Raw genomic sequence first — 27,590 nt, 5'->3', positions numbered from 1 at the left:
CCGTAGAACGAAAATTGATGAAAAACTAGCGAGTTATAGGCGTACATGTGCACGTGCGAATTCCGCAAGGAAAACAGCACCAACCCGTACACCTAACAATTAGCCGCTAGGGCTCGTGGCACGTGCGTTCCTCGACAGCCACTCCAGCAGCAGCAAGCTCGATGCACTTACCTTTCCGAGTAGGTACGTAGTTTGGTTGCACCGCAGGGCTAACGAGTCGATTGACTCAACTCGAATAGGCACGGGTATACGTATAATAATGAGAGTCTGCGTACGTATAACTGGCAGTATTATTGCACGTGCGAAATGTGAATTGAAACGAAATGCAAAGCCAAGGAGGCGAGAAGCAGCTGAGAAACCAATCGTGTTATTTAATAATCCAGCTTATATCGCCTCTCGTCCCCGTCCCGTCTCTTTTCGTATCGTTTCGTCTCGCTTGGCGTGAACGCTGCACTTCGAGCCAAGCCTTCTGCGGTCTCGTTAAGACGTTATCATGTGACTTAATTGTATACATTCGGTTTGGCTCTTTCTCGTTCGCTGCCACACTCCGTACATGCATGTACGTGCATTATATGCCAATTCGGGCGGACGTGACAGCCACGGCTCGAACCACACCACGATAATATTTCAGCATTCGGCGTGCACGCTTACTGGTATGCGTACTCGTTTGTGCTTATAAATATATACGTATGTGTATTTAGATTTGTATATTTACGTATACAGGCGAGGGAACTTAATGTATGAGCTTCGTTGATTTAATCACCGCATCGAGAATACAAGGACCTCTTTAATCCTTCAACCGCGTTCTTCGAAAGTTACACAAACTTACCACATCCTGTCGCTGTAGTCATTTTTGGCATGGTATACGGCGTGTAATGTTGCAGATTTTCATTTTCATCAGTTAAACGAATCTGACATATATTTTGTTCACTCTGTGGCCTATATTTCAAATTAATGATACATAGTGCCTCTGTGCATGCAAAATAATCCGACATGGTATATATATTGACGATTCGTCAGACGTACAATCATTACTTCAATACGACGTGCAGATGTCTTTTGATCTGAAAACTTGGACAATTACTTTCCAACATTTTTTAATACCATCGTCATCCACGACTCGAACAATTGGAACATCATTCGCTGTAGAAAATATGTTTCGGAATTCATTGGTTAGCACCGTCGCCAAAACGGACTCGAGCGAATTTGATACAGTGAAGTTGCGATGAAAGGCTTAATTATCCCTCCCCCCCCCCTGATCTTCCCCTCTCCGCCCCTCGTTCTCCACACTGGCACGTATGCATACTATTGCATACCTGGGCCAATATGCAACATAACATGTATACCTATACTCTTTGCGAGAGAATAAATTATGAAAGCTTTGAAACGCTTGAAAGTGAACATATTTTTGGCATGGTCAAGGCCGAATAGCCGGTTGAATGCTACAACGAAACTCGTGCCACTGACTTATTGGAGTGTCTGGACGACAATGGAGCGAGGAAAGATCCACGGCATATTGGTCGTTAAGACAACCATGTCACGATCTCATGGAATCTTATTTGAAAAATGTATTCCGGAGGCCCGACGGTGTCATGTGAGGCGTGCGTGGGAATAATAGATCGGTGCATCGTGAAACGAAAAAGGATTACAACCATGTCACTTCACGTTTCAAGTTTATATTGCCATAAGATTTCCCGTCGATATGCAGCAATTGTATATGGTGAAAATTAACGACTTGAAGGAAAATTCCACTGACCATTTTCTTCGCGTAACGCGTCAAGAGGTCGAATTCCCAGGGCAATTGACCGACACGCTGATGAAGTAGCCCAACAATCTCTGAAGCGAATGAAAAAGAGAAGAGGACGTAGGTATGCGAATTACTACAACGACTCGGGATGAAATTACTTTCTGTAAACAGTGTTTACTCATCTACCTTGCTACCTGCGGATAATTCGCGCCCCGGGCATTCGTCGTTCCAAATATACAGACGGGCACGAAAGGTGTGGCTTATACGATACTGTGTTATTCCATCACGTTCGTCAAAGCCACGTGACGTGTATCCAGTCTCTTCGGTGTGCATTTCGTCTCATTGTTGGGACCGTGTTACATACCTGCCATTAGCGGATACAATGCTCGTTTTCTTTGAGCTATTTCAGCGAACTCGTCACTTGTTTGCCGCTTTGATATCGCAACGAGGTATCGATTGCAAACTTGATACCCTAAGTGACGAAAACAAATCTCGTGCGGTTGATAATTTAATTTTTTTTCTCTTCAAACTGTAGCGAAAATAGCCAGCGATGTGAAAACGAGGAAGGGTCAATTAGCTGGGTGAAACTCGTTTTATGCTCAATTGATCGCGGTAATTACGACCGACCTTTGATCGTTGAAAATACGGATTGTGGGTAATACTAACAGAACCATGTCGAAAAACTCACCTATGAGTTGTAGAATAAGTCTGATCATAAGATGATCTTCAGATGCTGATTGTGTGCTCGGTTAACACTCTTTTTTTACATCTTTGCGAAAAATTTCGAGTGATTTGGAAAAACGGTAAAATCAATGAAGGACTGTTTCACACCTCATATCGACATAATTTTCTCAAGACTGTTGAAGGTTATGCGATTAGTTCCGAGTCGGTCGGAACATGCGTTTAATAAATACCAATAAACACCAAAGAATCTTAATTCTTTTTTGAGTCAGAAGTGTAAAGTTTGTGGTAAACGTTAGAGAAATGGGAAACGCAGAATTGAGCCACGAATAAGCCTCGTACAAGACGAGTGGCCCCGGAACTTGTCGGTACTTACACGAATAAATTATTGTAATTTTTTTGTAACTTATAAAATAGACTTGTACAAAAATTTTCGGTATAAGACATAATCGGCAACTCACCTACGATTTTTTTTAACACGACGCTGGATAATATCTCGCAGATGAATTTGTAGGAATCAAATTTCGGCATTACCTATTTCGATAAACAATGTTGGCACTCGACGCTTACACGATCAATTACGCATACGGATATTCTCGCTTTTCGTTGGGCAATTTTTTGCGCTGCAAATATTACAGCATCACCGTTACATTCCGCGGTCCGTTACCCCAGATCCCAGAAGCCCGGACCTCTTCTCCTGTGCTCGTGTTTGCTCGTTCGTTCGCTCGCTCGTTCACTCGTCTGATCTCACCTGCTGGCCCACAGACCTCCTGATGCCCTCTGATTTGCATCCTCCTTCGGGTCCGCATTTCCCGTTTTCGTATTCAACGGTACGGCTGCTTGACAAGCGCTCCGTGACTTCGGAGGAGGACCACCTGAATGCGATAAAAAGGATATACACGTACAGCGGGATTTCCGAACTGAGTTCATTCTTTATCGTCACAGACGCTATTCTCTGTACAGTGAATCTATCATCGATTGCAAGTGTTCGAACAACGTTTCGTCAAGTTGGGTATTACGAAATATGATATTATCTGGTAATTGCTATTGCACTCCAGCTGAACATGCAATCGTCTAAACTTTAGCTTTTTTTTTCGTTTCGCAAATGTCCAAGTCATCGACGTAGCTATTAATTTGTTAATTGCGTCGTATAATTTTCTGCTAACTGAATTGCCATGCTTGTAGTTATTCTCATACCGATTTGTATGTTTTATAGTTACACGAATGAAATAAAAAATATTGTATTGTACAACGAAGTACGCATTGGAACATTAGTACGTGCGTATCAGTGTTCTCTATATGCCGAAGAGATCGATTCAATTATTTATGGTTCCGATAGTTGGTAGGCTTCTTTTTACCAGGAGCTGCGCACCGTCGTTCGAATCTCGTGGTACATGTGTCGCCTTCTTCGAGAATAAATTTAACAAGATACCCGTGGCGTCCCTCAGGGACTGCACTCATGGGGCACTCACTTTTTATCTTCTTATTACGCCTATCTTTCAAATTCGTGGATGTGCAACGAGGAATTACTGTTGAAGTATGAGCGCCGGACCTTGAGTGACTCTCCAACCAAAATACCTCTGTCGATGAGAATGTTTTTAAGAAAGAAAAAAAAAGTTTATTCAACGGTGATTAAAAAAAATTAACAAAACAATAAAATAAAATCAAAAAAAAAAAAAAAAAAATCCACGCTGACGATGCTTGACGTGGCGAACTTGCATTTCAATCGAAATCCACGTAAACCGATGATGGCCGATTTTTAACGATGCTCTTGAGTAACCTCCGAAGGTTTACGATGCTAAATGTTTGCGAATTAACCGATTATCTGACCTGTACGGCGTTACGTAATATGCAAAATTATTAGATATTTGTCGTTCAAATGTGAAGGACGAGTATTGCTGGACGATACTGAGGATTATCTTCGCTTAACACCGGGAGGCGTCGCGATTACATCACGTGGAATTGTTGATCATTACTTGCAATTCGCCACCTTTGGACATTGCGGTATACCTACGTTATACGTATGAAATCGCGTGTGACGGTATAACCCACACATGCCTGTCCCTGTAATTATTTTGCCATGAAGTAAATTGCAGTTCCTTTCCTTATTGCCCGGTCGTTCCCGCGCGACGATGACGTCACACTTATCATTCTCGATTCGCGCCCCGATGCCCAAGAGAGAGTGAGAAAGAGAGAGAGAGGGAGATGAGAAAAAAAAGTAAAGTACCACTATTCGCATCATTGCGTAACCTCGTTCGCTGATTTTGGTCGCAGTGTAATGACCGATGGCTCGTCCAACTGTCGCTACATGGCAAAGAATAACATATATGTATGTATATATACGTATATAATATGTAAATATCTACCTACCTATGCGTCTAGCAGTCGCGTGCCTTCCGCCTTTTTCAGGAAGCAAAACTATCATTATTTTTATCAGGAAGACGAGCAACAGCAGCAGCTTCCTGCGGGCCATGTGCGCCTCGAGACCTCTCTATCTAAATATATACATAACTTAGCTTAGCCGAGCGAGGCCTAGTCTAGAACAGACAAAACGACCGACCAACCGGCCGACCGACGGACAGATAGACAGACAGCCGGAGCCGTGTATCCACCACCATGATGCAGCGATTTGGACAAGCAAGATTTGAAACGCTTTTTAGGCGCCGCAGAAATTTCCCTCGGTTATTACACGCGGCGTACGTACGCTCCGCGTCTTTTCCTCTTATTCCTACAAGACAGCTCCGTCTCGGTTCGAGGTGTTAAGGACTCGTTCCGTCTGACACAGGCGAGAATATCGAGCCCTAAGCAGAGCTTCATTAGGATCGGTTATTTTCGTCACCATAGCCGTCAGGCTGTCTTCAACGTCGACGAGGGGATCTTGTGAAATATCGTGGAGGTACGAATGGACTGAAACCCTTGCGACCTTTTTGTTGTCGAGGACTTTTCTTCTTGCGGCAAACTTGAACGGGTTGGAGGAAATTGGCAGGCAGCCTCCTTGATCTTACAATCAGCAGCAAAATAGTTCAAAGATGTTGCCGTGCTAATTGTGCAAAATATCGTCAAGTATTTTACTGACAACGAATTAGAAGGTTGACGTGTCGTTAATAAGTAGCGTAACGGAATCAGGTGTACCGGATCTCGTTTCCAGATACTGTTAAGAGAGGTCGAGTGGCCTGCAACGCGTTCTGGAATCTGTGTTTTTGTCGCCCTTTGTAACGCCTCGGAATCCGAATTTTTGTTGTCCTTCTGGTGTGACTCAACTGGCGGAATTCCAGCGGTCGAACGTCGGATCGCCAGCTGACCCAAGGAGCGTATAACAGCTAGAGGAATTGTTTGTCGTATTACGATTCGAAGTTCCGTGTGACCAGAATTTTTAATCTGTATTTGAGTGCCGGTTGTTCTTTGGTTCCCATAACGCGAATCATCCAACCTTTGAGATACGAAAGCGAATTGATTTTCTTCGGTATTAAATTTATCTGAAATTGTTTCTCAACAATTTATGCAAAACGTGTTCGGGTCTTCCGGCTTTCGGAATAATGAATTTTCCTGCACGGACCCGTCGCATCGACGCGACTCCGACTCGCTCTTTCAACACCCAGGCCTTTTCACTTAAAATTACGAGAGGAAACCGCCCAATTAACGGTAATCCGTAATCCCGGAAAATCTTGCCTCAGTCACCGGAATTAGTTGAATTTAATTTCGAGTATCGTGTAACAGGTTCTGGGCAATTGCCTACGAGCCCTGCTATGCTTTTGCCGAAGTTCCGTTCCATCCATTCCATTTCTTCCGTTGATACTATACGGGAAAATAGCCCGGAGCCTGTATGCGCGGACTAAAAATAATGAATCCTAACACCATCAGGATCCCGTTACGCATTTCGACCGTACCTTGAATAACGATGAAGTTTTCAAACCTCGGATGTTTTCGGCAGAGATTTTATTCGAAGCATTACATATTTTCCCGGTTCGTGACCTGGGAAGCAATCCGCTCCCCGCGTTATTTTATACAATAACTCTTTTTCAGCTACGAGTAACGCGATTCGAGAGTGGGAGGGGATCGGGTCGGTCCCATAAAGTCCGGGTCTTGTGTACGACTATTTCTAATCTGTAACGCTGTCGTCGCTGCGTAGAATGACGCAGCGAAATCTGAGTAGGTATCGTAGACGCGCGGATCTCGCTGATCGTATATCGCGTGTGAAAAAAGGTGTAATTATTTTATGACTTGAGAAATAAATGTGCAAAAAATTCAGGCTAATATCCCCGTTGGACCAGCTCGTAAACAGAAGTAGAGAAAAAGAGAAAGAGTGAGTAGAAAACGTTATACAAAAAGAAAAAGAAAAATGCGAAAAGCTGTGAGAATTGCATAATTTTTCGTGCTTCACGATCCTCCTTATCGCCTTGCGAGAGTTCGTGTCGCAAAAGCAAGTTAATTAATCGATGCTGCAGAATGAGAGGGAGAGAACGAGACGGGGAAAGGGAGGAGGGGGGAGTTCGTCGGTGTTTTATACGACAATTAAACCGGACGGCAGAGGTACGTGAATTACCTTATCGAGAACACAAACTCAGGAGAGAAAACTCTGTACACGTCGCCCATAAATATGTAGGTGCCCGATTTCAAAGAAATTCCATCGCCCGTATATATTCCGAGCGCGCGGTAATTATTGCCCTCTCTTCCTTCTTCAAAAGCCGCACTCCGCAGCCACGAGTGGGGGTGATTTTTCTTCTTTTTGTCCGTTGACTGTCTCCCTGCTTTCATATGGCATGTACCGAACCGGCATCCACCGGTGGGAAGGAATAACTTGATCAGGTTACAAGAATTGATTCGTTTTCCGTAGAGAGAGAACGTTGAACAAGTTGTTGATCGTTGTCTGCGTCTTCCTAACCCGTCTTGTACATTCGGCCTAAGCCAAGTTGCCCGAGACAAGAATAAGTCGATTGAGATTTCTTTAGGGAATTTTCTACTCAAGTATAAATTTTAGAAAACAGGTCCGAGGGTTGGTGGGGTTGGGAAAATCCACAAACCACAACATTAACGATGCACTCGTTTCCGTTGAAATACGATATGGGAAAGGACTGGAACAGGAAGTATTTCATCCGGGACGAAGAGCATACCTACCTGCGTTATTGACACTGCAGTACCTACGTTCCTCTGAGAAAATACTGATCCCTGGGTGGAATGGTCGAGGTGTCCGAGGCGAATAGACGCCTCGCTGTTTGCACTGGATCTCTCGGCTCGACCCGAGCGAGTTAAGAGTCGGCGTCTGCACCCCGAGCCGGAGCTGGCATTACAGGTATTTGCACCAGAGAAAGGAGCCGCAGGACAGTTTCTGCAGATAATAATTTTTGTCACGCGTCTGAAATCTCCGTAAAGGCAAAGCGTGTGAGTTTTTTTAACGCATGCCTCGTTCCGGAGACGCGGGGGGCACCGATCATCCAATGATCACTTTCTTCGCCGCCGCGGTCGCGGAACTCTCTGTCCCTGTATCCTTATCCTTGCTCTCCCGCTGCAGGGGAGAAGAGGACAACACCGGTCCCACGGGTCCGCAAGAAGATGTAACTCGCCGGGATACTGCAATGGAACCCGGCGACCTGCCGATGCCTACACTCGTGCCTCTTATTCTCCGATTGTGATTCCTCCTCTCGCGGTCCCCGAAGACGACTCTCCTTCTCCGCGACGAGTCGCGGAGATGTCCTCTTATGGTAGCGCTTCGCGTTCAGCGCCTCCGCGATAAAAATAAACAACAACAACGACAACAACAACAACGAAAAAGGAAAAAGAACTAAGATGAAATGTAAAGAAAAAAAAAAAATAATCGAGTTGCCCTCCGCTCGCTTGCTTTTATGTACGCTGGTAAGAGTGTACGTTATAAAGACAAAACGCAGTTGGTAGCTTACGTCGCTGGAGGACAGAGAGAGAGAGAAATAATAGGTTGCGTAAGGATGCTGCATTTCCTCTCTCGTCTCTCCGCACCGAGACGGGATACGTTTCTCTAGGTGGTTTATCTGCTCGGGCGCATCCTTGTTTGATATTCCCTGGTGTCTCGTAGATTCGGACCCACTCTTCCTACGTACAATCTGGCCTTAGTCATGCACTCTCTAGGTAGGAGTCCAACGTTGACCGACAACGAGATTCCGTCCCTACTGCCAAGGGAGTGGTTTAGTTTAGAGGGTATAAGGGTACCATTCCCTTGGTATCCTGTCGGAATATACCTTTTTAGTCAGAAATTTCAATGCCAGGTTGCGAAAGATACATGATTCCACACTGGAACGGTGTCTTGGTCCTGTATTAACGTACCTGTACACAGTCAATCATAAAAACTGTTGATACATAAGGTTCTAATAATATTTCATTTGAAATTGAAATTTATTGAACAAATATCTTACATCACTTTTTCCATCCTCTACGTAGGTGTGCAGCGATGTTCATTAATGCCTCCGGATTCAGTTAACTTATTTTCGGTTCGAAGCAAGATGCAAGTTCAATTTTATACGAATTTTGTGACAATGGTTCCCATTCTCTTACGTTGCCTGCCCGTGCATCGCCAGTCGTTGTCACGAAATTCGTATAGAATCGAAGTCGCATTTTGTTTCGGACCGAAAACAAGTTAGTCGGAAGGTTAAAGCATTAATGAATATTACTGTATATTGGGAATGTGTTTTTTTTTTTGCATCTGTGTCGTTTCCTCCCACGTTCCTTTCACACGGCGAAGAATGATGGTTAGGTCAGCAGTAATTCATTATGTCTACTGCATCAGCGTGTTGCAGCAGAGTTTATTACCGTAGAGAAGATAATAATTATGGGGACTAATTAAAGCGATGCAGCTTTTATAGCATTCTGTCACTCAGCAACTATCATTCCCAGCGCTTCAGGTGCGGGGAAAAGTATTGGCAAGTTACAGTCACGCATAAAATTGCGGTTATCAAACGAAAATAAATGCTCAATCCCCTTGGGTTATTCACTCCTGCCTGGTCACCGGAAAGCATCCCTTCGAGTACGAAGCGTAGGTGGTGCAGCTATTGTAGCACTGAAGCCAATACGAGAAAGAAGGATCAGGCTGAACTTGCAGGCGAGCATCGAACCGGCGAATTCCCCTGCCCGCAAGTGCATCAAACAGATGAATTTCGGATGAAAGTGCACTGCGGAGATACGGGGGCCGAGAATCCGGGATAGGGACAGGAACCCCGAACCCCTTTCCTTGCGTCACGAATCTGTGAGGAGAGCTTGCAGTGTACCAAAGTCTAGATACCCATGCATACGGATACCGACTATATGTGCAAGTGCATGCTCCGTCGCTGCAGCCTCCCTCTCCCTCTCGCTCTCCCTCTCCCCCTCTCCCCCTCTATCCACTTCGAGTCTACCTTCGTTCGAAGGTAAGAGCGATCTATTTCAGATCCAGTTTACCTGGAAGCTGCACTCGAGCCTTGTGACCTTGCTTGCTCTCCTTTTACACGATCGCCTCTCGCGCGACATCAATTGTCACTCGTAATCAGAGCGCGAGGAGGAGAAAGAACGAGATTATGTCAGCGGCTGTACCTGCAGCCTGATACTGACTTGTCAGCTGACTCGACGATCTTCACAGAAATCACTCTGGATTGAATACTATAAGCACGCTTGGTCATTCTCAGCTTCTCGGCGATTCGGAGACCTGGAGCAAGTCGCGAAGCGTTGAGGACTGATTGTGTGTAGTCGGGGTACCGTGGCTGGTGGTCAACGTTGAAAACAGCTTTTGCAAGTATTGTTTGGTGACTCACCATCAACAGGGTTCTCTGCACGCGGCACGGCTTGCTTTCCGTCTAACGTAAGCCGCCAGGCTGAAGCTAAAACTAAGAACAATAGAAACAAAAGAACAACGCTTATGAAGGTAGGGTAGGGTCATATACCTACATGCCAAACCCACCTATGTACCCACTGGCATTTACTCGGAGTATGTGGAGCTACACTATGTAGGTTCAAATAAAACCACGTGTATATAGACGCGCGTGTGTGTATAATTACACGTACTTTGTTATACCCTAGGTATACATACTTGAGTATTCAGATATACGGTAGGTATACCTAGTAGGTATGGGAGGTAGACCGTACACCATGCTCTATGGTCAACGTGCGGTCACGTTTCGTGGAGTACACACGTGGAGGCCTGGTTGCAAAGGGCTAATTGCAGCTGGTTGACACAGAGTTGGGTGCATATTCCGGAGTCAGGAAAGCGACATTGCAGTACCGGTATACAAGGACACACCACACGGTGATGGTGAGAAATTTGCGTGAGATGAGAATAACGGATAGAGAAGAGATTATTTCATCTTCTTTCGTTCGTTGGCAAACCCAATATATTTCAGTTTTATGGTCCGTACCAGTGACAGTATGAGACTCATTGTCAGCAATGAATTCACAGTTTGGTATTGATTATGAGCTCAGATGTGAACCACCATTATATTCGTTTAATTTACCGTGGAAGGAATACTCCTTTTGTGAAAATAATCTATTACGCTATAGCCGGTGAATATGGTGCATTTTTCGTAAATTACACGATACAATAACGCGAACATATGCATGAAAAATTGAATGAGTGAAATCTACAACACTCCAATACTTGTTGTGTATAATGTATTCTTTTCTATGTCTTGGTATATAATATTTTATAATTGGATTAATTCAATCAGGTTTTGCGTGTTTCGAAAGGCTACGTTTCTGTATGATGCGAATTTTCATATGATTTCTTGTTTAGACACCTCAATCATGCCTGGTTTGTCAATTTGAAAAGATATCATTAGGTATAATAGTTTTTTTTTTGTTGTTTTACCCGAAACCGGTTGTCAACTATTCAACAAGTTCTGCACGGATACTTTTCGACACGTAAAAATCGAAGGTAACAAAAAGTTTTGCGACACGTGTATAGAGTTAGCTTGTTGCTGCCGTAAGATTAACATTATAGGTATATGAAAATAGATAGATAGTTACGGTTATTACGGATTCCGTTACGTAATTCCTGCAGACATAAAATAAAGTTATTGTGCGGAAACAGAAGTCAAACTACTAATCCAGCGAAGATATAATTTTATCAGTCATTACTCTATAACCTTTTGCATCGTTAATTTGCAATTTTAACGGGAATCTGATTACGCTGACTGTTTGTTCGAGTTATTTCATGCAGGCATCGCATTAAAATTACATGTATGCGTACGTTAGCTTAAGCCGATGGAAGGAAAATTGTAAGTGAAAAAAATTCTTTGTTCCCTCCAAGATGACACTAATGCGTTACTTTAATATTTCATGCGTAGGTGGAGAACGTGAGCTTGTGCGTCGGGGCGCTTCGCGCACTCGGTGCAGACGTTGGGGCGGTGAATCCCGGTGAGCTTGCCTCCGGGTCCACCCTACGCCCCGTCCTGGCCCTTCTCTTCGCCTTGTCGCGACACAAGCAACGGGCCAAACAACTTCAAGACATGCCTCGGTGAGTCATGCTTTTGTTCACTTCAAGCTGTTTCCCGAACCACCTTCATGACTACTAATTACAACTGTAACAATTACTCGCTCCTGGAATCCCTATGATTTACTTGGAAAACAGTTTCAAAGCCACGCGCTGAGTTTCTTCGGAACTCGCACAAAGCTCAACTTTCCTGTGTTCTTGACTTGGAGGAAAACGGACCAAATGTGTTTATTTTTTATGTCCTCTCAGATTCATCATTTTCAAAATTTTTCAATTTTCAAATTGGTCTAGCTTTTGAGTTCAACTTCTTGCTAAACGAAGAATCCAAATTTGTATTACCTGCCAGTATTGACTTGGTGGAATCTGCAGCGATACGTTGGATTGGTAAAAAAAAATTCGTCGTCTCGGGTGACGCACTTTCGTTAATACGACTACCGACGGTGTTTTATCGGCCGGTAAGCTACCGACCCTCAGTGACTTGGCATCCGTCGGTGACGTTGTCGGCCGTTTGCCGCGTCGTTTCATCGGTTGGTAACATCGACAACTTCGAGACGTGCAGAAGAGTAGTTCGAATTTACTCTACGTAGATAAGAATAACGAAATGTCGAATGTCAGTAAAACCGTTCACAGCGGCACAAAGAAATACAAAAAATTGCCACCGATGAACCTCCCACTTGCGGTTTTAACGAGCATTACATATATGGTTTTAACTAATAGAAACTCACATAAAGTGTGTCTACAATGAGCCATCAAAATTCATGTTGCAAAATTTCCTATTGCCATAAATGGTATCGATTACGAATTGTTCAGGGCTAAGCTCGAAATGAATTGAGCGAATCTATACATCCCAACAACGCCTGTTAGGAAATGATGATTAGAAAAAATAGACACTGGATAAACAAAAGTTATACGAGTCGCAGCGTCCGTAAAACGGAAGATAGTTATAGCTGAACGATTTGTTTGGAGGCTCGATTCGTTCGGAGTAGAACAAATAATTTACATTATTTTCGAATCGCCCCTCTGCAGTCGAACTGACGACGAAACTCAGTTAATTATTCTTTCACGTAACGGAGATTCAAGAAGTAATAAAACCGTTCGTAAAAAGAAAACCGTGAGCGTTAAAGTTGGTAGTTCGAATATCCAGGCAAGCGCGGGCAGCAAGAAAGGGGTATACGATTCTTGAGACTCAACGAGGTCTGAGCACTAAAGCATCCCGTCTAGATACTGGGGTAAGATAGCCTAAGTGCACCGAAATGCGGCGGATATCTGGTTACTTGCATCAAGATTCTCAGCAGCACCGTATTCTACTCAGGTCCAGTGTTATCCACATTTGTGTATGCGTACACGTATATTGGTGTACCATACATATGTATGTTTGTGCACCGTACGTATTACATAGCTGTTCAAGTAGATAGAATACGAGCGCATATAACACATCAACCCATTCATTCAAACGAAATATACCCATTTCTACCTGCCTTAGGCTATTACAAGGCAAGTCTGCGGGTTCATTGTACAGTGGAGAACCGTATTTCGCAAAACAATATGCACTGTCAACAATGATCAGAGGAGATAACGACTCTGTTCAAACTTTGCGGGGAAGTTCTGTACCAACGGATGCTTATCTAGTTATTTATATCTGTTAGTAGGTACTGTACAGAGTTACAAGTACATTTGCATAACCGCAACGTTCTCGCTGTAGGAATCGAAACGCTGTAATTAAATTTAGCAGTCGCAAAATAATTACTTTCTCGAAAAGAAACGTCGCTAAGCTGCATGTCCTTCCGTCTTTTTCCACGCGATATCTAATACATTAACGAATGATTTTCTCCGTTATGCTCGAAAACGAAGATGGAGTCTGTCACTTATTCCCGGCAGCATTTTTGTCTTAATTAACAAGAAAGTAGAAGAAAAATTATCCAGAGGCTATGGGTCACGTGTATTCTGCGCCGCGCAGCTCGCAAGGCAGCCTGGCGACTTGGGGCCGAGACTTGAAATATTTTAATTACTCCGGGCGCAGTTAATTCTTAATAGCAACTGCCAGGGTGACGGTTAAGAGAGAAGTGTTCTGTGCTGGTGCCTCGTTCCCGCAGTGCAAAACAGGATCGTTGAGGAGGAGCACTTGCTCTCGGGGTTCTGGAGTTCTGAGTTGGAAATGTGTGTCTGTAATTGTGCGGTTCTCCCCCTTAGGAAATGAAGCTGTAATCTTGTTTGGCAGTTGAAGAATGAGTCTTGCAGAATTTTTAATCAGGCCACAATACTTGTTTCTAGTGCTTTTTACTCCTTGTACTGTTTTACCTGACTTTCTACTTCGTATTTTATTGTTAATACACTGTTTCCTAGTTCTGTTTTGCCAATGTATTAAACGTTCGCACTTATTCGTACTCGGTATGCAACATTAATCTACGATGATCATTTCAAAGGATCGAGTTACAATGTGGGTCGGCTAAAAGAAGATAAATCGTTGCTCCCGATTGCGATCACAGTTCTCGTATACAGCACGATAATCGTTTCACCGCGTGTACTCATTTATTAATGTAATTGTGCGGGATTGCCTTCGGAAACGAAGTTGTAATCTCGTTTGGCATGTTGAATAATGACCGTTACACAATTTCTTATCATATATCACGCACAATGTTCATTATTCTTTTTCTCCAACGTCGAGCGCGTTATAAGAGTCTCTTGTATCGCGTGCATATTTTTTCAAGGGACAATCGGTTTGCTCAGGTGCCTTGGACAATCGATTCGGCAACTCGATTTTAGATTTAAAAAATTGTCCTATTTTTCGAAACTCACATTTAACAAATTCGCTCCGCCCAACGGACTGAAAGATGATATTGTCGAGCAGTAGTTAGTCGTTATTGGAAAATCGGCGGAAATGTCAGATAACTCAACACTCCCACGAACGTGAGAAACTCCGGCTTCTTCACGGAGGTGATTAAAATCCCATCCCAATGTGGATGCCGGCTCGTGTACTCATTTTAATACCCTGGACACCGAGAGCATATTAATACCGAGAACCCTTTGTGAAGCCTTCGGAGGTCTCTTACCATTTCAACAATGTACCATTATGCCACGCGCGGCTGTGCCGAGGCCATGCTGCGTGCAATGTACCTCATACCTGCGATCGTAGGAGCCACCACCCATTACAATACGTTCGTCGGCGATGCTTTCAATGCGAGCCGATGTACATACGAGGAGGATACGAGGAGGATACGAGGAGTCACACAACACCCAGCAAACGCAATCATCAGACGTGGATGGCTGCGCGAATACGCTCCGACACCTGGAACACATACACCGCGGGGCTTCAGGTACGAAGAGATGACGATAGGCAGTTCGAACGTGGCTGCTGGATCCATCGGCAACTGTACATAGCGGAGGAGGCGGCGAGTCGTGGGGCGCGCAACAATGCATCGTGAGCGTTAAAGTAAAAATCTTTGGAGAACCGGGTAGGGGTGCGATTCGAGCCACTCGGTTTCATCCTCGTTACCCATTCGTCCGCCCCAGGGGAAAGCGGCGACGCGATTGGCCATGCGCTCGACGAAGGGTCGGAGGGGAGGCTGCGGAGACGAGAGAGAGAGAAAGGCCATGTGGCTATGGGAATCGGCTCCTGCCTTCAGTTTCAAACAGACCATCAACGATGCCTACACCATGGCCACGCCATGGGCTCCGTTGAACCTGCGCTCGGCGTTTGACAGGCGCATGTGAGCGGTGCGGTTTTCGAGTCAACGATACTGTTGCACCGGGACTTTTTTTTTTTAATATTTTATGTGGTTCTTTGTGATGTTTGGTTCGGGTTGAATCGGCCGCGAAAGTTTTTCTCTTTTTTTTTTTAGTTTTTCTTTTCTAATTTTCCTTGCGTTATGTTTATACGAATGCGACGGTAATTGATTGTACAAACTGCAACGGATTTCGGTGTTTTATTTATCGATGACGATGCGTTATCGACGCGTCGACGAAGGATCTTACTTTGGACACGTTGTATTCATACGGGGGTGAATTTATTCCAACCTCCAGACAGATTGTGCTTGACACATGCTGTCAAATTTAGTAAGCATAAAAAGGTTTCGTCCTCGGTTTTAGGCCACGGTAAATGTCCGTGCCGGTCGGAATATGATTTACGATTTTTACTGCTCTCACCGGTCGTCGGGTGAAGCATAAAAATTCACAAGCGAAATTGAAATGTAGCGAGGGGATGCGGAAGTTTTGTACCAGTTGCTTTAGTTTCGTTAGTTTTCAAATTCTCGAAGATGCGTGATCCGGTATTTGTCCGCGAAAATTGTTTACCGTACTACGATGGTGATCGTAACATATCCGAATACAGCTGTGCGAGTTAGGCTGTAACAAATACCGATTTCTGGTGATATATAAATTTATACATAAATATTATGAAACACACATAATCATTAGTATTAGCTGTCAAAGAATTATTTAAATTACGTGTATAATAAAATTACTACTCTCGGGATTTTAAAGAAAGTGATAAGAACCGAGTCCACGTCTTCCTTATCAGTGATAAATAAATTAACCTAACGTAAATATGGGAAATAGCAACAGCAACAGTAGCAGCAGCAGAAAAGCGCGCAGTTTGCCGAACTCACCTGAGGCTCACAGGTATTTTCCCCACTGTCACTACATATACGTGTAATATGTAAAATACTACTACTGCCTATGGGACTTCGAACACATCCGCTTAACCATAAATTCTCGGCGTTACTTGCGCTTCGATCTGTTATTTCTGCATTTGCAGACCTATCTCAACAGCCGGTGCAAATAATATCGCGATCGTAGCGCAGCAACAAAGGCGGGCTTTACAAATTATTACACGAGCTACTAGGTAGCGTGCATATCGAAACTCGGCAGTGATCGTTCGCTCGGATATTCGCTGGGCGATTCTCATTTGTTTCACGAGCCGTCGCGCAGGGCACTCGCGATCTATATTAAGATTGAAAAAATTGAAAACCAGATCCGAGAGTCGAGCCCTCTGCAGAGACCGGTTAGCACGTGGTGTCTTTTAACACCTTTTGCCTTCTATGATTTTAAAATAAACCGGTGGGACACGCAAGCCCGTTTCTTCGAACCGATTTCAAACCTCGACGTTGTTGCTGTCGCGACGAATCGACTCGCTCGCACACATATTTCCACCGATCGGAAATCTGCACGGCGCGCGAATCGGGCAGGATTAAACGATATCGATAACATACGGAGGATAATCGACGCGAATTGGTGCCGCAATGGTTTCGCCGAAAATTAAGCTTACGTCCGATTCTTCGACTTCCACATTTACCGAGCAACGTTCGAATGATCAGAAATGCTAAATATCGACGGTCACCAGCCGAGAAGCGTAGGCGGACCGGCCCTCCTTCGAACACGAATGCATTACACAGGTACACTACGTTATGCGCCTTGAGGAGACGTTGGAAATATAAAAGGGGGTTCCCCCTGTTCCTGCAGCGACGCTGCGTCGGGCCACGTATTATACTACCGGCAGGTAAGAATGTTGCAGGGATGAGCAAAACGTGAAATAAGGAATGAAAGAAGGGAAGGAAACGAAACGAAACGAAACGAAATGAAATGAAATGAAATAAAGCGTATAGAAGATGTGAACGCGTTACAAGTCTGGTCATGCAAGGGACGTTTGTTCTTTCGTATCGTCTTTATAACCCAGTGCTTACACAATAGGTTGCACTAACGAGATGCAGTGCGCATTCTCTTTGTCCCAGTCGCCTCGTCGAGTTGTCTGGATTGCACGAAAAAACGAGAAACACTTGACGAATTTCGAATCAGAGGAGAAGAATCATTTTTCACGACGAAATGTTAATTGGCATGCAAATCGGCGAAACACGTGAAGAATTCATTGCAATCGAAGACGCGCAATGGGAGAAAAGCCGAAATCAAAGACGCGACGGGGACTCGTTGAAAGCACGTGGAGCTGACCGTTGCACTTTCTCCGATTCTTCATTCTTCTCTGTATCCCTTTGGTTCTCGGACGTGCGACTGCGGTTTGTCGATAATAATAAATCCTTTCTTCTCCCGGTTCTCTCCATCGACGTTCCTCCTCTACGCCGGTGCTGCGCAACGAGTTAGTATAACTCGTATATGTCTACAGTGCGTATATATTTATTATTACGCGGTATACGGTTTTTATCACGTTCAAATATCTTTATTTAGCAAACGAGTTCAAAGACATCGCAAGTGACTCAATGTTTTGGATTTGAATGACCACAGAAATAGATTTCTCGACTTCTGTGCCTTCGTATGCGTATATGTATTCCTATATACATATAAATACTGGGTATATAGCCAAGGCTTTTGTACATACGTGATACGTATGCACCTAACGGTGTATCGTGCGTATAGCAGTATATATAATATATAACACCGTACGTGCGTAATTTCACAGTAATTGTATCGTCGACTAGCCAGAGTGGTTCATTACAAGTCCCGTTTCTCGCCTGCTGCGTAATCGATCATATCAATAGTTTCATGTCCCAATTTTTAATTTGTTTTTTCATATTTTTGAAATTTACCGAAACTAATTAATTTATTTCTTTCTACGGAGATTGAACCTGCAGTTTTTAAAGCAATTTAAACGTATGTACAGCTGAGGATTATTACTAAAACCAGTGCAGGCTACACTCGTACAAATTTCGATTGGATTTTAGTCATAGATTCAGAGTTTGCCGCAGGCGACTTGTAGTTGACGCAATAATTCGCCGCTCTGCAGATTGGAGAATCTCATTCTGTAGAGGCCAATTGGATCTGATCGTTTTTCACACTAGGGATAAGATCATAAACCAGCTTTCTGTGTCAGCTGTTTTACCTCGTGTTAATATCAAACATAACACAAGTACTGTATTCGTTGTCTTATTTCGTGGAAGTTGGAATGTGGAAACAATCGGAAGAAAAGATTAATAGGCATGAACCGCAATACGCTTCATCCAAATCATTATTTCATCCGTTTCGATTAAAGATTCGAGCTTCTGTATTTGAATTTAGCCCACGCGCTTAATGACCGTTGTGGCAATACGACTGACAATGAATGACAAACTGCTGCCTGATATTCACTAATTTTTCAACACGGGTTGACACAAGCAATTAGTCACTTATTGTATCCGGTATAATTTTGATACCGATTCCCGACAAAGAGGCAACGCCCTCGGCTTCTCTTTCTTCTCCCTGGGTCTTGCAGCCGGATTTTAATTACGTTTCGACGAAAGAAATCCATTCCGGAGGAAGTGCTATTAATATTATTTAAACGCGCGAGCGTTCATAACTCATTCTCTTAGCGTGGGGAGGGCTTCGAACCCCGCAGCTGAGAGGGTGACAAAATCGAAATCTACCACTCGCCGGCGAATCCGTGTACTTACGTATCCCTCACAGGCCTGTAGAAATCGACAACACACTGAAATTCAGGAACGCGAACTCCTCTTGCCACCCCGTTGTCAATTCGTTTCTCCCTTCTCGATATTCGTCTACGGCAGCTGCTTTGTGTCCGCCTATTCCGCTTCGTTCGTCTCGAGATTTCGGTTTTGCTCCGGGGCTTTTCGTCTGTTTACAATCCCTTCATGCGGCCTCACGCCTGACACATGTTACAAGCTATTTGGGGGATGCATGGCTGTTCGGTCGCAGCAGCATCTCACGTGCTAGGAAGTATTTGTCGAAGTGATTGGTACTGGTTGATCTTCGACAAATGCGGAACGCACAGATTATGCATTGTCTCGTGATATTAAAACGCGACTCAACCTGCGTGTTAGCTCATTTATAAAATTCTTTTGACCGTCTTCGCTTACTCAAACTCACCCTAATCCGTTCCATTCATTCGAACAATATTATCTATTTTACAGACCATTTATCCTTGTTACGAGCACGTTGCGTTACGTTATGTTCCAAGTTCGTACAGCCGTGTTACGTTTGCAGTTATAATTGAACCAACCCGGTTAATCATTACGGTTTAACCAGGTGTAGCGGTAGGGATCTGTTCGAAGTGCATGCCGGGCCTAACGTAGTCGAGGCGGGTGGGTGTGGATTCTCTGGATTCGGAATATGCGACGTGGCGTGTACATATCGCGGCTGAACATTGCATAGTTACGCCCAGCTATAGTTGTACCTTTAACTCGCCCAGTATGTGCTCCGTGCACGTAGACGGATAGGTTCGCGTCCGTAATTCATTCCGGCAATTAGGGGTAATTGCGTGTCATACCCTCGGGCCAGCGCTCAAACCGTCTGTCCGTCTGCCTAACCAAGGAACGCCGTAAAGTGCGCTGAGCTGCACTCTCGGAGTGCAGGGTATATATTTAGAAGGGGTAGAGAGCCACCTTTCCTTCCGCAGCAAGAAGACAGAGAGTGAGACTACGGCATTCTCGGATAATGCACCATACAGGCTCAGTTTCGTGTCCGTTCGTTACTGATAGGTAGGTACTCGGGAGATCGATCATCCGCCTGAATATACTATGCACCACGCGTAGTTATACTTATCTATAATAAGCTTTTGACGCTGGGTAAATCACGAGAAACCAACACCAGCTATCCCCCGCAGGAGTTGATTCTTATTTTGAACGAAACATTGAGAGTAAAATTTATCGTAAATGGCCAGAGGTGCTCACGAGCCCGTGAAACGAGGATTGTATGTAGTTTTAACGTAGCTTCGCTTACGATCGCATCGCGTTACAGGTGTTGAACATTTTACACATGACGAACCATCGCGAGAGCGAGTAAACAATAAATTCAGTCACTCGGATCGTTCAACTTCGAATGCTGTGCTGGTCTGGTCCAACGTTTAGAATTAATCTTGCGTTATTATATTATACTTTGACTGTTCTACGGCGAATTTCACATCCGACGCAACATATTACACAGTGTCGAAATGAAATCACAGCTATTTTGGAACTTGGGTTTAATTTAATCGCTTGACATTAGGTGTGCTATTGGGATCTAATATGTCCGTGTGCGTGGGAATGCTCAAAAGCAGCGATGAGGCATGACATTTTACACGCTGTAGTTTGTTTCCACGTTGCTGATCTAGCCTGTCGTTTCCAAAACGCGTCATACATATTTCATTCGCTTTTTAATAACAGGCATTTTTCACAAATGTAGTTCGCTATACATGCTATATATTGTATATACAACAGAAGTCACAAATTTACGCTGTCAAATTTGTCTTCTTTTTCTGCAAGGGAAATATATTGTCGACTTGGTTGGGGGGAAGACCCATGACATCCTGTATAATAATTACTTGGAGATAGCAATGACAAGTGTGCTATTTTCATTTTCAAACAATGTTCATTACCAGGTGATCAGGAATGATTAACGCTCGACTTGCTGAACTAGAAAAAGAGGAATTCGAATTAAAAACATGTCATGCCGATAGTCGTGTTAAAGTGAATGCGTTACTACTTGTAAAATTGAAGCTTCTGAATGTTGAAAAATCGTTATTTCAAGGATTATTCTGCAAGGTATATTAATTCACGTAATTCGGGAAGAACGAACTTATGAAGCATTATGAAGCATTGAAATTTCCTGCCGTTCTGCTTGCACTTACAAAAAAATGTCGGAGCGTCTGTGCGGCGTGAACGGAGCCGAAAGATTTGCCACGCTCTCAGCGAAGGCTCGTGTACGGCTCTAACACATATCGAAGCATTTGTGTATACTTGCATACGCCGCGTATGAACATACATTGAGGTATGGTGCCGGTTGGGCAGGTAAGGTATAAGCCGAGCTAGTCAGGCGAGCTCGACGAGCTGGTTCAGAATTAAAAGCAACAAAAAACGCTGCAGCGCCGTGCCGCCGCCGTGGACATATTTACGATATCAGATGCGCGTTTGCTCGCCCCCGCCTTTTTGGGGGGGCACACCTCCGGAATTCCTAAAGTCCAGCTTTGTTTCCGTCCTTCCACGGCTCTTCGTTGAGTCGAGGTACCTTCTTCCCCCGTCTCGTTTCGAGCGTCCAATGCATGTCGCTTCAGCCGGAGAATAGTACAGGTTGATTTTAAGATTCGTACATTATAATATACTCATCACGTAATTTCGTCGAAATATTGTGTAAGTGTACTTATGATATTTTGAAAGTAGTCTGCCAATTTTTTTCACGTCGCAGTGACGCGCGGATATATTATATGGTGTGGTACAACGATTTCGCGATACCAACGATCTGCAATTTTCGCAACGAGCTTGCCACGGAAAGCTTTGTCAGCAGGATAAAACGATCCTTTCAACTTTTACGTCCTTCGCGCTTCTTCCAGTTCGTTGCTCGAACAGGGAAACCGACACCTGCGACGTAACTTCCGGCCACAATCTGCGGCTTGCCGCTGTTTCCCAGCATCCCCCTTGCCGGATCAATCGAATTATCAAGTGACAAGGGCAGAAATACACTCCCGCATTCATTATCTCTCTGTGGAGTCCCGGTTTACGATGCCGTTGTCGAAACTCCCCGCACCTCGAGTAACTGCCATGCCCTTCCGAAGCGTACAATACTCCGTCAAATTGGTGTATTTTTTCACCCTGTCCCTCCGCGGATTATGCGTATGTCCGCTGAGGCGCATGTTCCTGGGTATTTATTACACACGGAGGCCACTGTCATCCAATTGCAGAACCGCGTCACAACCCAACGGAGTTGGCGAATGCGTGCAGCACATGTGAGATCGCGAGGGGCCCGGCTAATTACCAGCCTCCCCCCCTTTCCTCGTCTCCACACTCCGTACGGATGAACGGACCGATGGACGAATGGCTCTGCCTTGGAACTTCCCCCGCCTAGCCGCATACACGCGGAATTCTCACTGCATCTGGATCCCGGGTGGAATTGTCGTTTGTACTTTTCTACACACCTATATAACGCTCCTCCGCTTGGACATGGGCACGGACGCGGACTCCGCCTGTACACCACATTTGTACGAAAGCACCGGACCGTGTTCCCTGCTGCTGATGAAAACACGTCATCTGCACACGCCGGTTATTTCCGACCGAGGAATATCAGACCGCCAGGGTGGGCACCCTGAGTGAGGTCGTGTTGGACACGAATGGCTTTCTTTGTTTCGGCATACGTAATCGATCCTACAATGGACCTAATGAGCAAAAAATATAGCATTTCGTATTCGGAGCGGAGGTCATTCTAATTGGAGATTCGGAAAATTCCAGGTTTCGCGGGAAATCGTACGCTGTGTTGAAAAATTCACTGCCAATTTCAGTACACACGACGCGGATCGGTGAATTAATGAACTGTATGAATTTGCCGTTACGAGAATGGATTGGATACCGCGAAACGTAGTTTCACAGTTGAACGTCAATTGAACTTTGAAACTCCGTCCAGACAAAGATCAACACCAAGGATGCAGCTTGGACTAGCCTCTAAAGACTTTTCGGTGCATACGATCCAGGCTTTCTGCGGGAGTTGCTCTTTAAAAACCGGTCGAGAAGTGACGAGGAGGTGTTCTACCGGGCGGGCTGATGGCTGAAAAGCGAAGTGACTGAAAGTGTCACTTCTGGTAATATACCGTCACGTATATCGTGCTTATAGCTGAAAGTATGTAAATATTTGTATTATATGCACGTACTGAATGGAGCAGCCACTTGACACGAGCTGCCCACGAAATGGTGGGTGGTTAGACACCCTCGGCTGAGTCTGTACCCGGTCTGGCTGAATAACGAGCGTCAACTTGAATTAGGACCTTTTCGAGGTGTTAGCTACGCTCATCCCGACCGAACTCCGAGTATCCGGTTTCGCTGTGAATTATTACCGATGTATTTGTTAGCCATAACTTGCCGAAGGCGGACCAACAACCTTATAAATGAAGATTTTAACGAGTTTGAGATGATATTGTTGTAAGCCGTCCAATTCGCGGGTCTAATTTCGACGCGTGCAGGCGCGAGACTCTTTTGGATTTACGAGCCCAAAACGCTGAGAGACTAACTATAATTTACACCTGTGCTTACGATCGTAAGTTTTGAACAACGATCGGGGTGCTGGAAGAGGAAGGGGAGCCAGTCTGCAGCCTATCCGTTGCCAAGGCATTGAATCACTGCAATGCCGGGCCGTACAAACTGCTCGGCACAAACTTGACTTCGAGTTGTATTTCTTCCAAGCGTATAACTCAGAGTCACGCAGCCTCCAAGTCGAACTTTGATGTCTACTGCATTTCGTCTCTCCCTCCCCCTATACCTATCCCTCATCCACCGAACTGTACGTCCCTCCGATTTCACGTGCTGCCCGCTTTTTGTTCCCCGCTGCACCGGCAGTGCAGACTCCAATTCCAAGATTTAATAAGTCCGTGGCGTGATGGAAATCTCGCGCAATCCATAGGCAACGCAATGTTCCTCCTGTGTCGCCGCTCCAGAAGCCAATTTCGCGCTAAAGCCGTTTCGCCGCCTTGAAAATTCTATTAAACTTAGTCGCCGGCTCCTCCCACGATTCGGCCGGGGGTTCTCTCTCCTTTGAGAATCGTCCGCCCGCGATACCGTCTCAGACTAAATATTTACCCTCTCGTGTATAACTTAACCAGGTTTAAGTTACGGCACCGGGAGACCGGGTTTATGGACCTTGATACACCGTGTGTGCTACCATTTGCCGTGCGGTGTTCACCTCGTCACGATCGATTTGCGATACTGTGACGTTAAACATCCGCTTCATTCGCGCGGAATTCCGACATCGTATTTGCCAACTCGATCCCACGGGTTCACCGCCACTCCCGAAACTCTGCACGATGATCCCGTGATATTACATATACCGTGACCCGATATTCAGAAGCGTGCACAAAATTCACCCGTCGCCGTTATCGACTCTATTCTTATCTTCTTTATGTTTATGTGCATGCGCGCAAACTCTTCTCCTTCTTCTCCCACCTTTCATTTCATCGTTTCACGCATCAAACCCCACCGCCTACTATATAACACCGTATTGTATAAGGGTAGATTTTTTTCATAACGCGATATCGCACGTGCAATGGACATCGAGGGGGTTCAAAGAGATTGGAATATATATGTATATATATAGAGCTGAGTAGACGAATTATTACGGGGAAAGAATCGAAGTGCTTTCATCTATAGAAATTTCCTTTTCATACATCAGTTTTCACCGGAAACTCACCCTGAATTTAAACTCTTCATATAACCTCTTTCCTGGTGAATTCATAGTGCAGTCTAACGATGGAAGACACTTTAATCGTGAAGTTTTTTTTATCTCGTTAAAATGCTGAGACGATCCTTCAAGCTAGATTTGACAGTCCGGAGTAACAATCCAATTCATGGTCATAAATTTGTCGTAGCAGCTGCTTTTGTCTACGGTGAAATCTTCAGGCATGTGTGTACCGTGAGGAAACATTGACAAAGATTAGGTTTGAGCCACGCGTGTACCTGTATTGTCAACATACTTTGGCCGATGTTTTAGATGAGATTACCACGATACACTCAGCTGTAGTGACAGGAAGCTGCAGCTGCGGAACACGGTACGATATTAGTAGAGATTGTGAACTCGCTCGATTCTGCAAATTGCGCGACAAAGGAGGCGTATTATGGTCATGTCGTCACAGTCTAGTGATCGTAACTTTAAATTGCAAATTACCTTTCCCTTTCCTCGGCGTTGAAACAACCGCGGGTCCGTTTGCATTAATGATCAATCGCACACTCGATTAACCAGGCTACATCGCAAACGAACCCTAATCGATTCATAATACTTCTATTCGCAGCGTACACGCTATTATACGTAATTGCGAAATAAACGAACAGGCAGCACCTAACCGCTGACCGTAAAATTTCACCGTGTATCGGGAAATCACTGCATGTATTTCTTGACATAAGTACCCGATCATTCGGAGCACAAGGTTCATAAACCGTATTTCAATCCCGAAAGAAAATAGTCTACCGAAGGGATGACTGGTTTACTCGACCACTAAATTAACATTTCGAAATACAGGGAAGCTATGGGGTTCCTTTTTACGAGTTTGGGACGACTACATTTCACTCGTCACGAGAGTTTACACTTCAGTTCAGGTAGTTGTCGATCACAGCTGAAGCGAACGATCGCGTACAGTGGACGGACTGTGTTTTTTCTATTTAGCTTTGCTATGTAGGTACTTTGGTGAGATACCGCAATTACAGTATTGGTTACCAAACTCTCCCTAACTACTGTCGTACCGCCGACGTAAGGCGTACAGTTTTTCTTGGTGAGAGCATAACGTGGAGCAGCGTAGAGTTTCATTATTATTATTCGGTTTACATAACTTTTCATGCGATGATGTTACTCTTACAATTAGTTACTCTTGCGTTCATTATTATCACATAATGGCGTACCCATTTTGTAATTGTTTTTCAATAAGGAAGAAAAGGTTCACCGAGTCCTCTGACATTTGTTTTCAAACGTGTTTCGAAGGAAATTTCACACCGCAGTGGTACGAAAAAGGTACGATAATCAAACCAGTAAGGTAGGCTTGCGAGTATAATTATCTATCTCTCGAGATTTTCATCGACTAAAACCGGTCGAAGAACCTGGCATGCGATATAAGGAGACGGCAAATTTGCGAGCATTCGGTATGTGGAGAGTGAAGTGTTTTGTTACATGCTTCCGTACGAGTACCTACCACCTTATAGCTGCGAGAGTAATATACCAAAGTTGCGGAGCCGCATAGTGGAGATCGGAATGCTTGGCATCCTTACCTCGCGGTGTTTCAACGCGGGCGGACATGTTATTTCGAGATAAATTTCCCGACAAATTATATCTGCGATAGTCCGAAGCCTCGGAGGGTGAAGTATGACGTCGAGTCGACGAGACGGTGGAAAACTCCGAGCCGTGGTTATAAATCAACCGTTCAACGAGAAACATCCGAGCTATCTCTGCTTTGAGATAATTTTTCGCTTCGCCCTTTCGCGGTCGACCGTCTCGTTCGCTTTTCTAGCGAGACAAGAGCCAAGAAGCACCCAATCGGAAACTTCCACCGCCGGCAAAGAGGTTTTACCGCTCTCCTTCTTTCGGGAAAAGATAAGAAAATATACGTCTCAAATTCTCACCATCACAACGCACCCGATTGTGGAGAGCTTAGAATTCTTTCGCTTCTAGATACCTACCTTCGCTGAAAATTCCTTTGTCGCACCGGCAGGTGCCAGGCAGGTGCATCTCGCACTGCAGACTTAGAGAAAAAAGAAATCGCATAAGCCGATAGGCTGTAGACATTGATTGTATCGGAGCATGTCAAACGCGTGTCGAGATGTGCTGGAATTACTTGAAACATTGTATTTGCTCATTGTCAAAATGAATATTTGAACTCGGGACGATTTCCGAGTGTACGTTATACGAGCACTCCGAATTTGTTGGAAATTCACTTTTCTCTGACTGTTCCTAATAAAACGATCGCTCCCAAGTGATTAATGTTGAACTTGAGTTGTCTCATCGCGACTTGGCGTAATTCGCGTAGTTACACTCGGGCATGTGTTAAGAATTTGCGAAGTTAGATGAGATCCCGGGTTCTCCTCGCGAAATGATCGTTACGCGGCTCGGCTAAATTCCGTCTCATTACATGACGACAGTCAAGTGTCGTCAGGCAGCACTTTGCCGTCACCTTTAACGTAACGGGTACACGAGCGTACGCGTGTTTTACGCGATATAGTTTAGTAAACATAACCGCGTGCCGTGCCATTCGTGAGTGTTAATCATGTCCGGCTCGCGTAGAGAAGCGAATGCGGGACACGCGACAGAGTGGACGAACCTACGTGTGTCTGGATGCATGATTATGAACCGTGTCCGAGAAGATGG

The 27,590-nt window shown here is 44.6% G+C and overlaps 1 protein-coding gene across 4 annotated transcripts in view; it reads left to right on the top strand.

Moving 5' to 3' along the window:
- LOC124178186 (protein sickie) overlaps nt 1-27,590 on the top strand; it is a 176,616-nt gene that overhangs the window by 71,900 nt on the left and 77,126 nt on the right. For 3 of the 4 annotated variants that reach the window (XM_046561407.1, XM_046561406.1, XM_046561409.1), the window contains one exon: nt 11,707-11,876. In XM_046561407.1, the coding sequence (XP_046417363.1) occupies nt 11,707-11,876 (170 nt within the window). Of the gene's footprint in view, nt 1-11,706; nt 11,877-16,342; nt 16,470-27,590 lie in introns of those variants that run through there. The other variant, XM_046561408.1, reaches the window with a different exon arrangement.

Source organism: Neodiprion fabricii, chromosome 3, assembly GCF_021155785.1.
Source record: "Neodiprion fabricii isolate iyNeoFabr1 chromosome 3, iyNeoFabr1.1, whole genome shotgun sequence".
NCBI classification, from domain to species: domain Eukaryota; kingdom Metazoa; phylum Arthropoda; class Insecta; order Hymenoptera; family Diprionidae; genus Neodiprion; species Neodiprion fabricii.
This window is presented reverse-complemented; position numbering and strand designations above follow the sequence as displayed.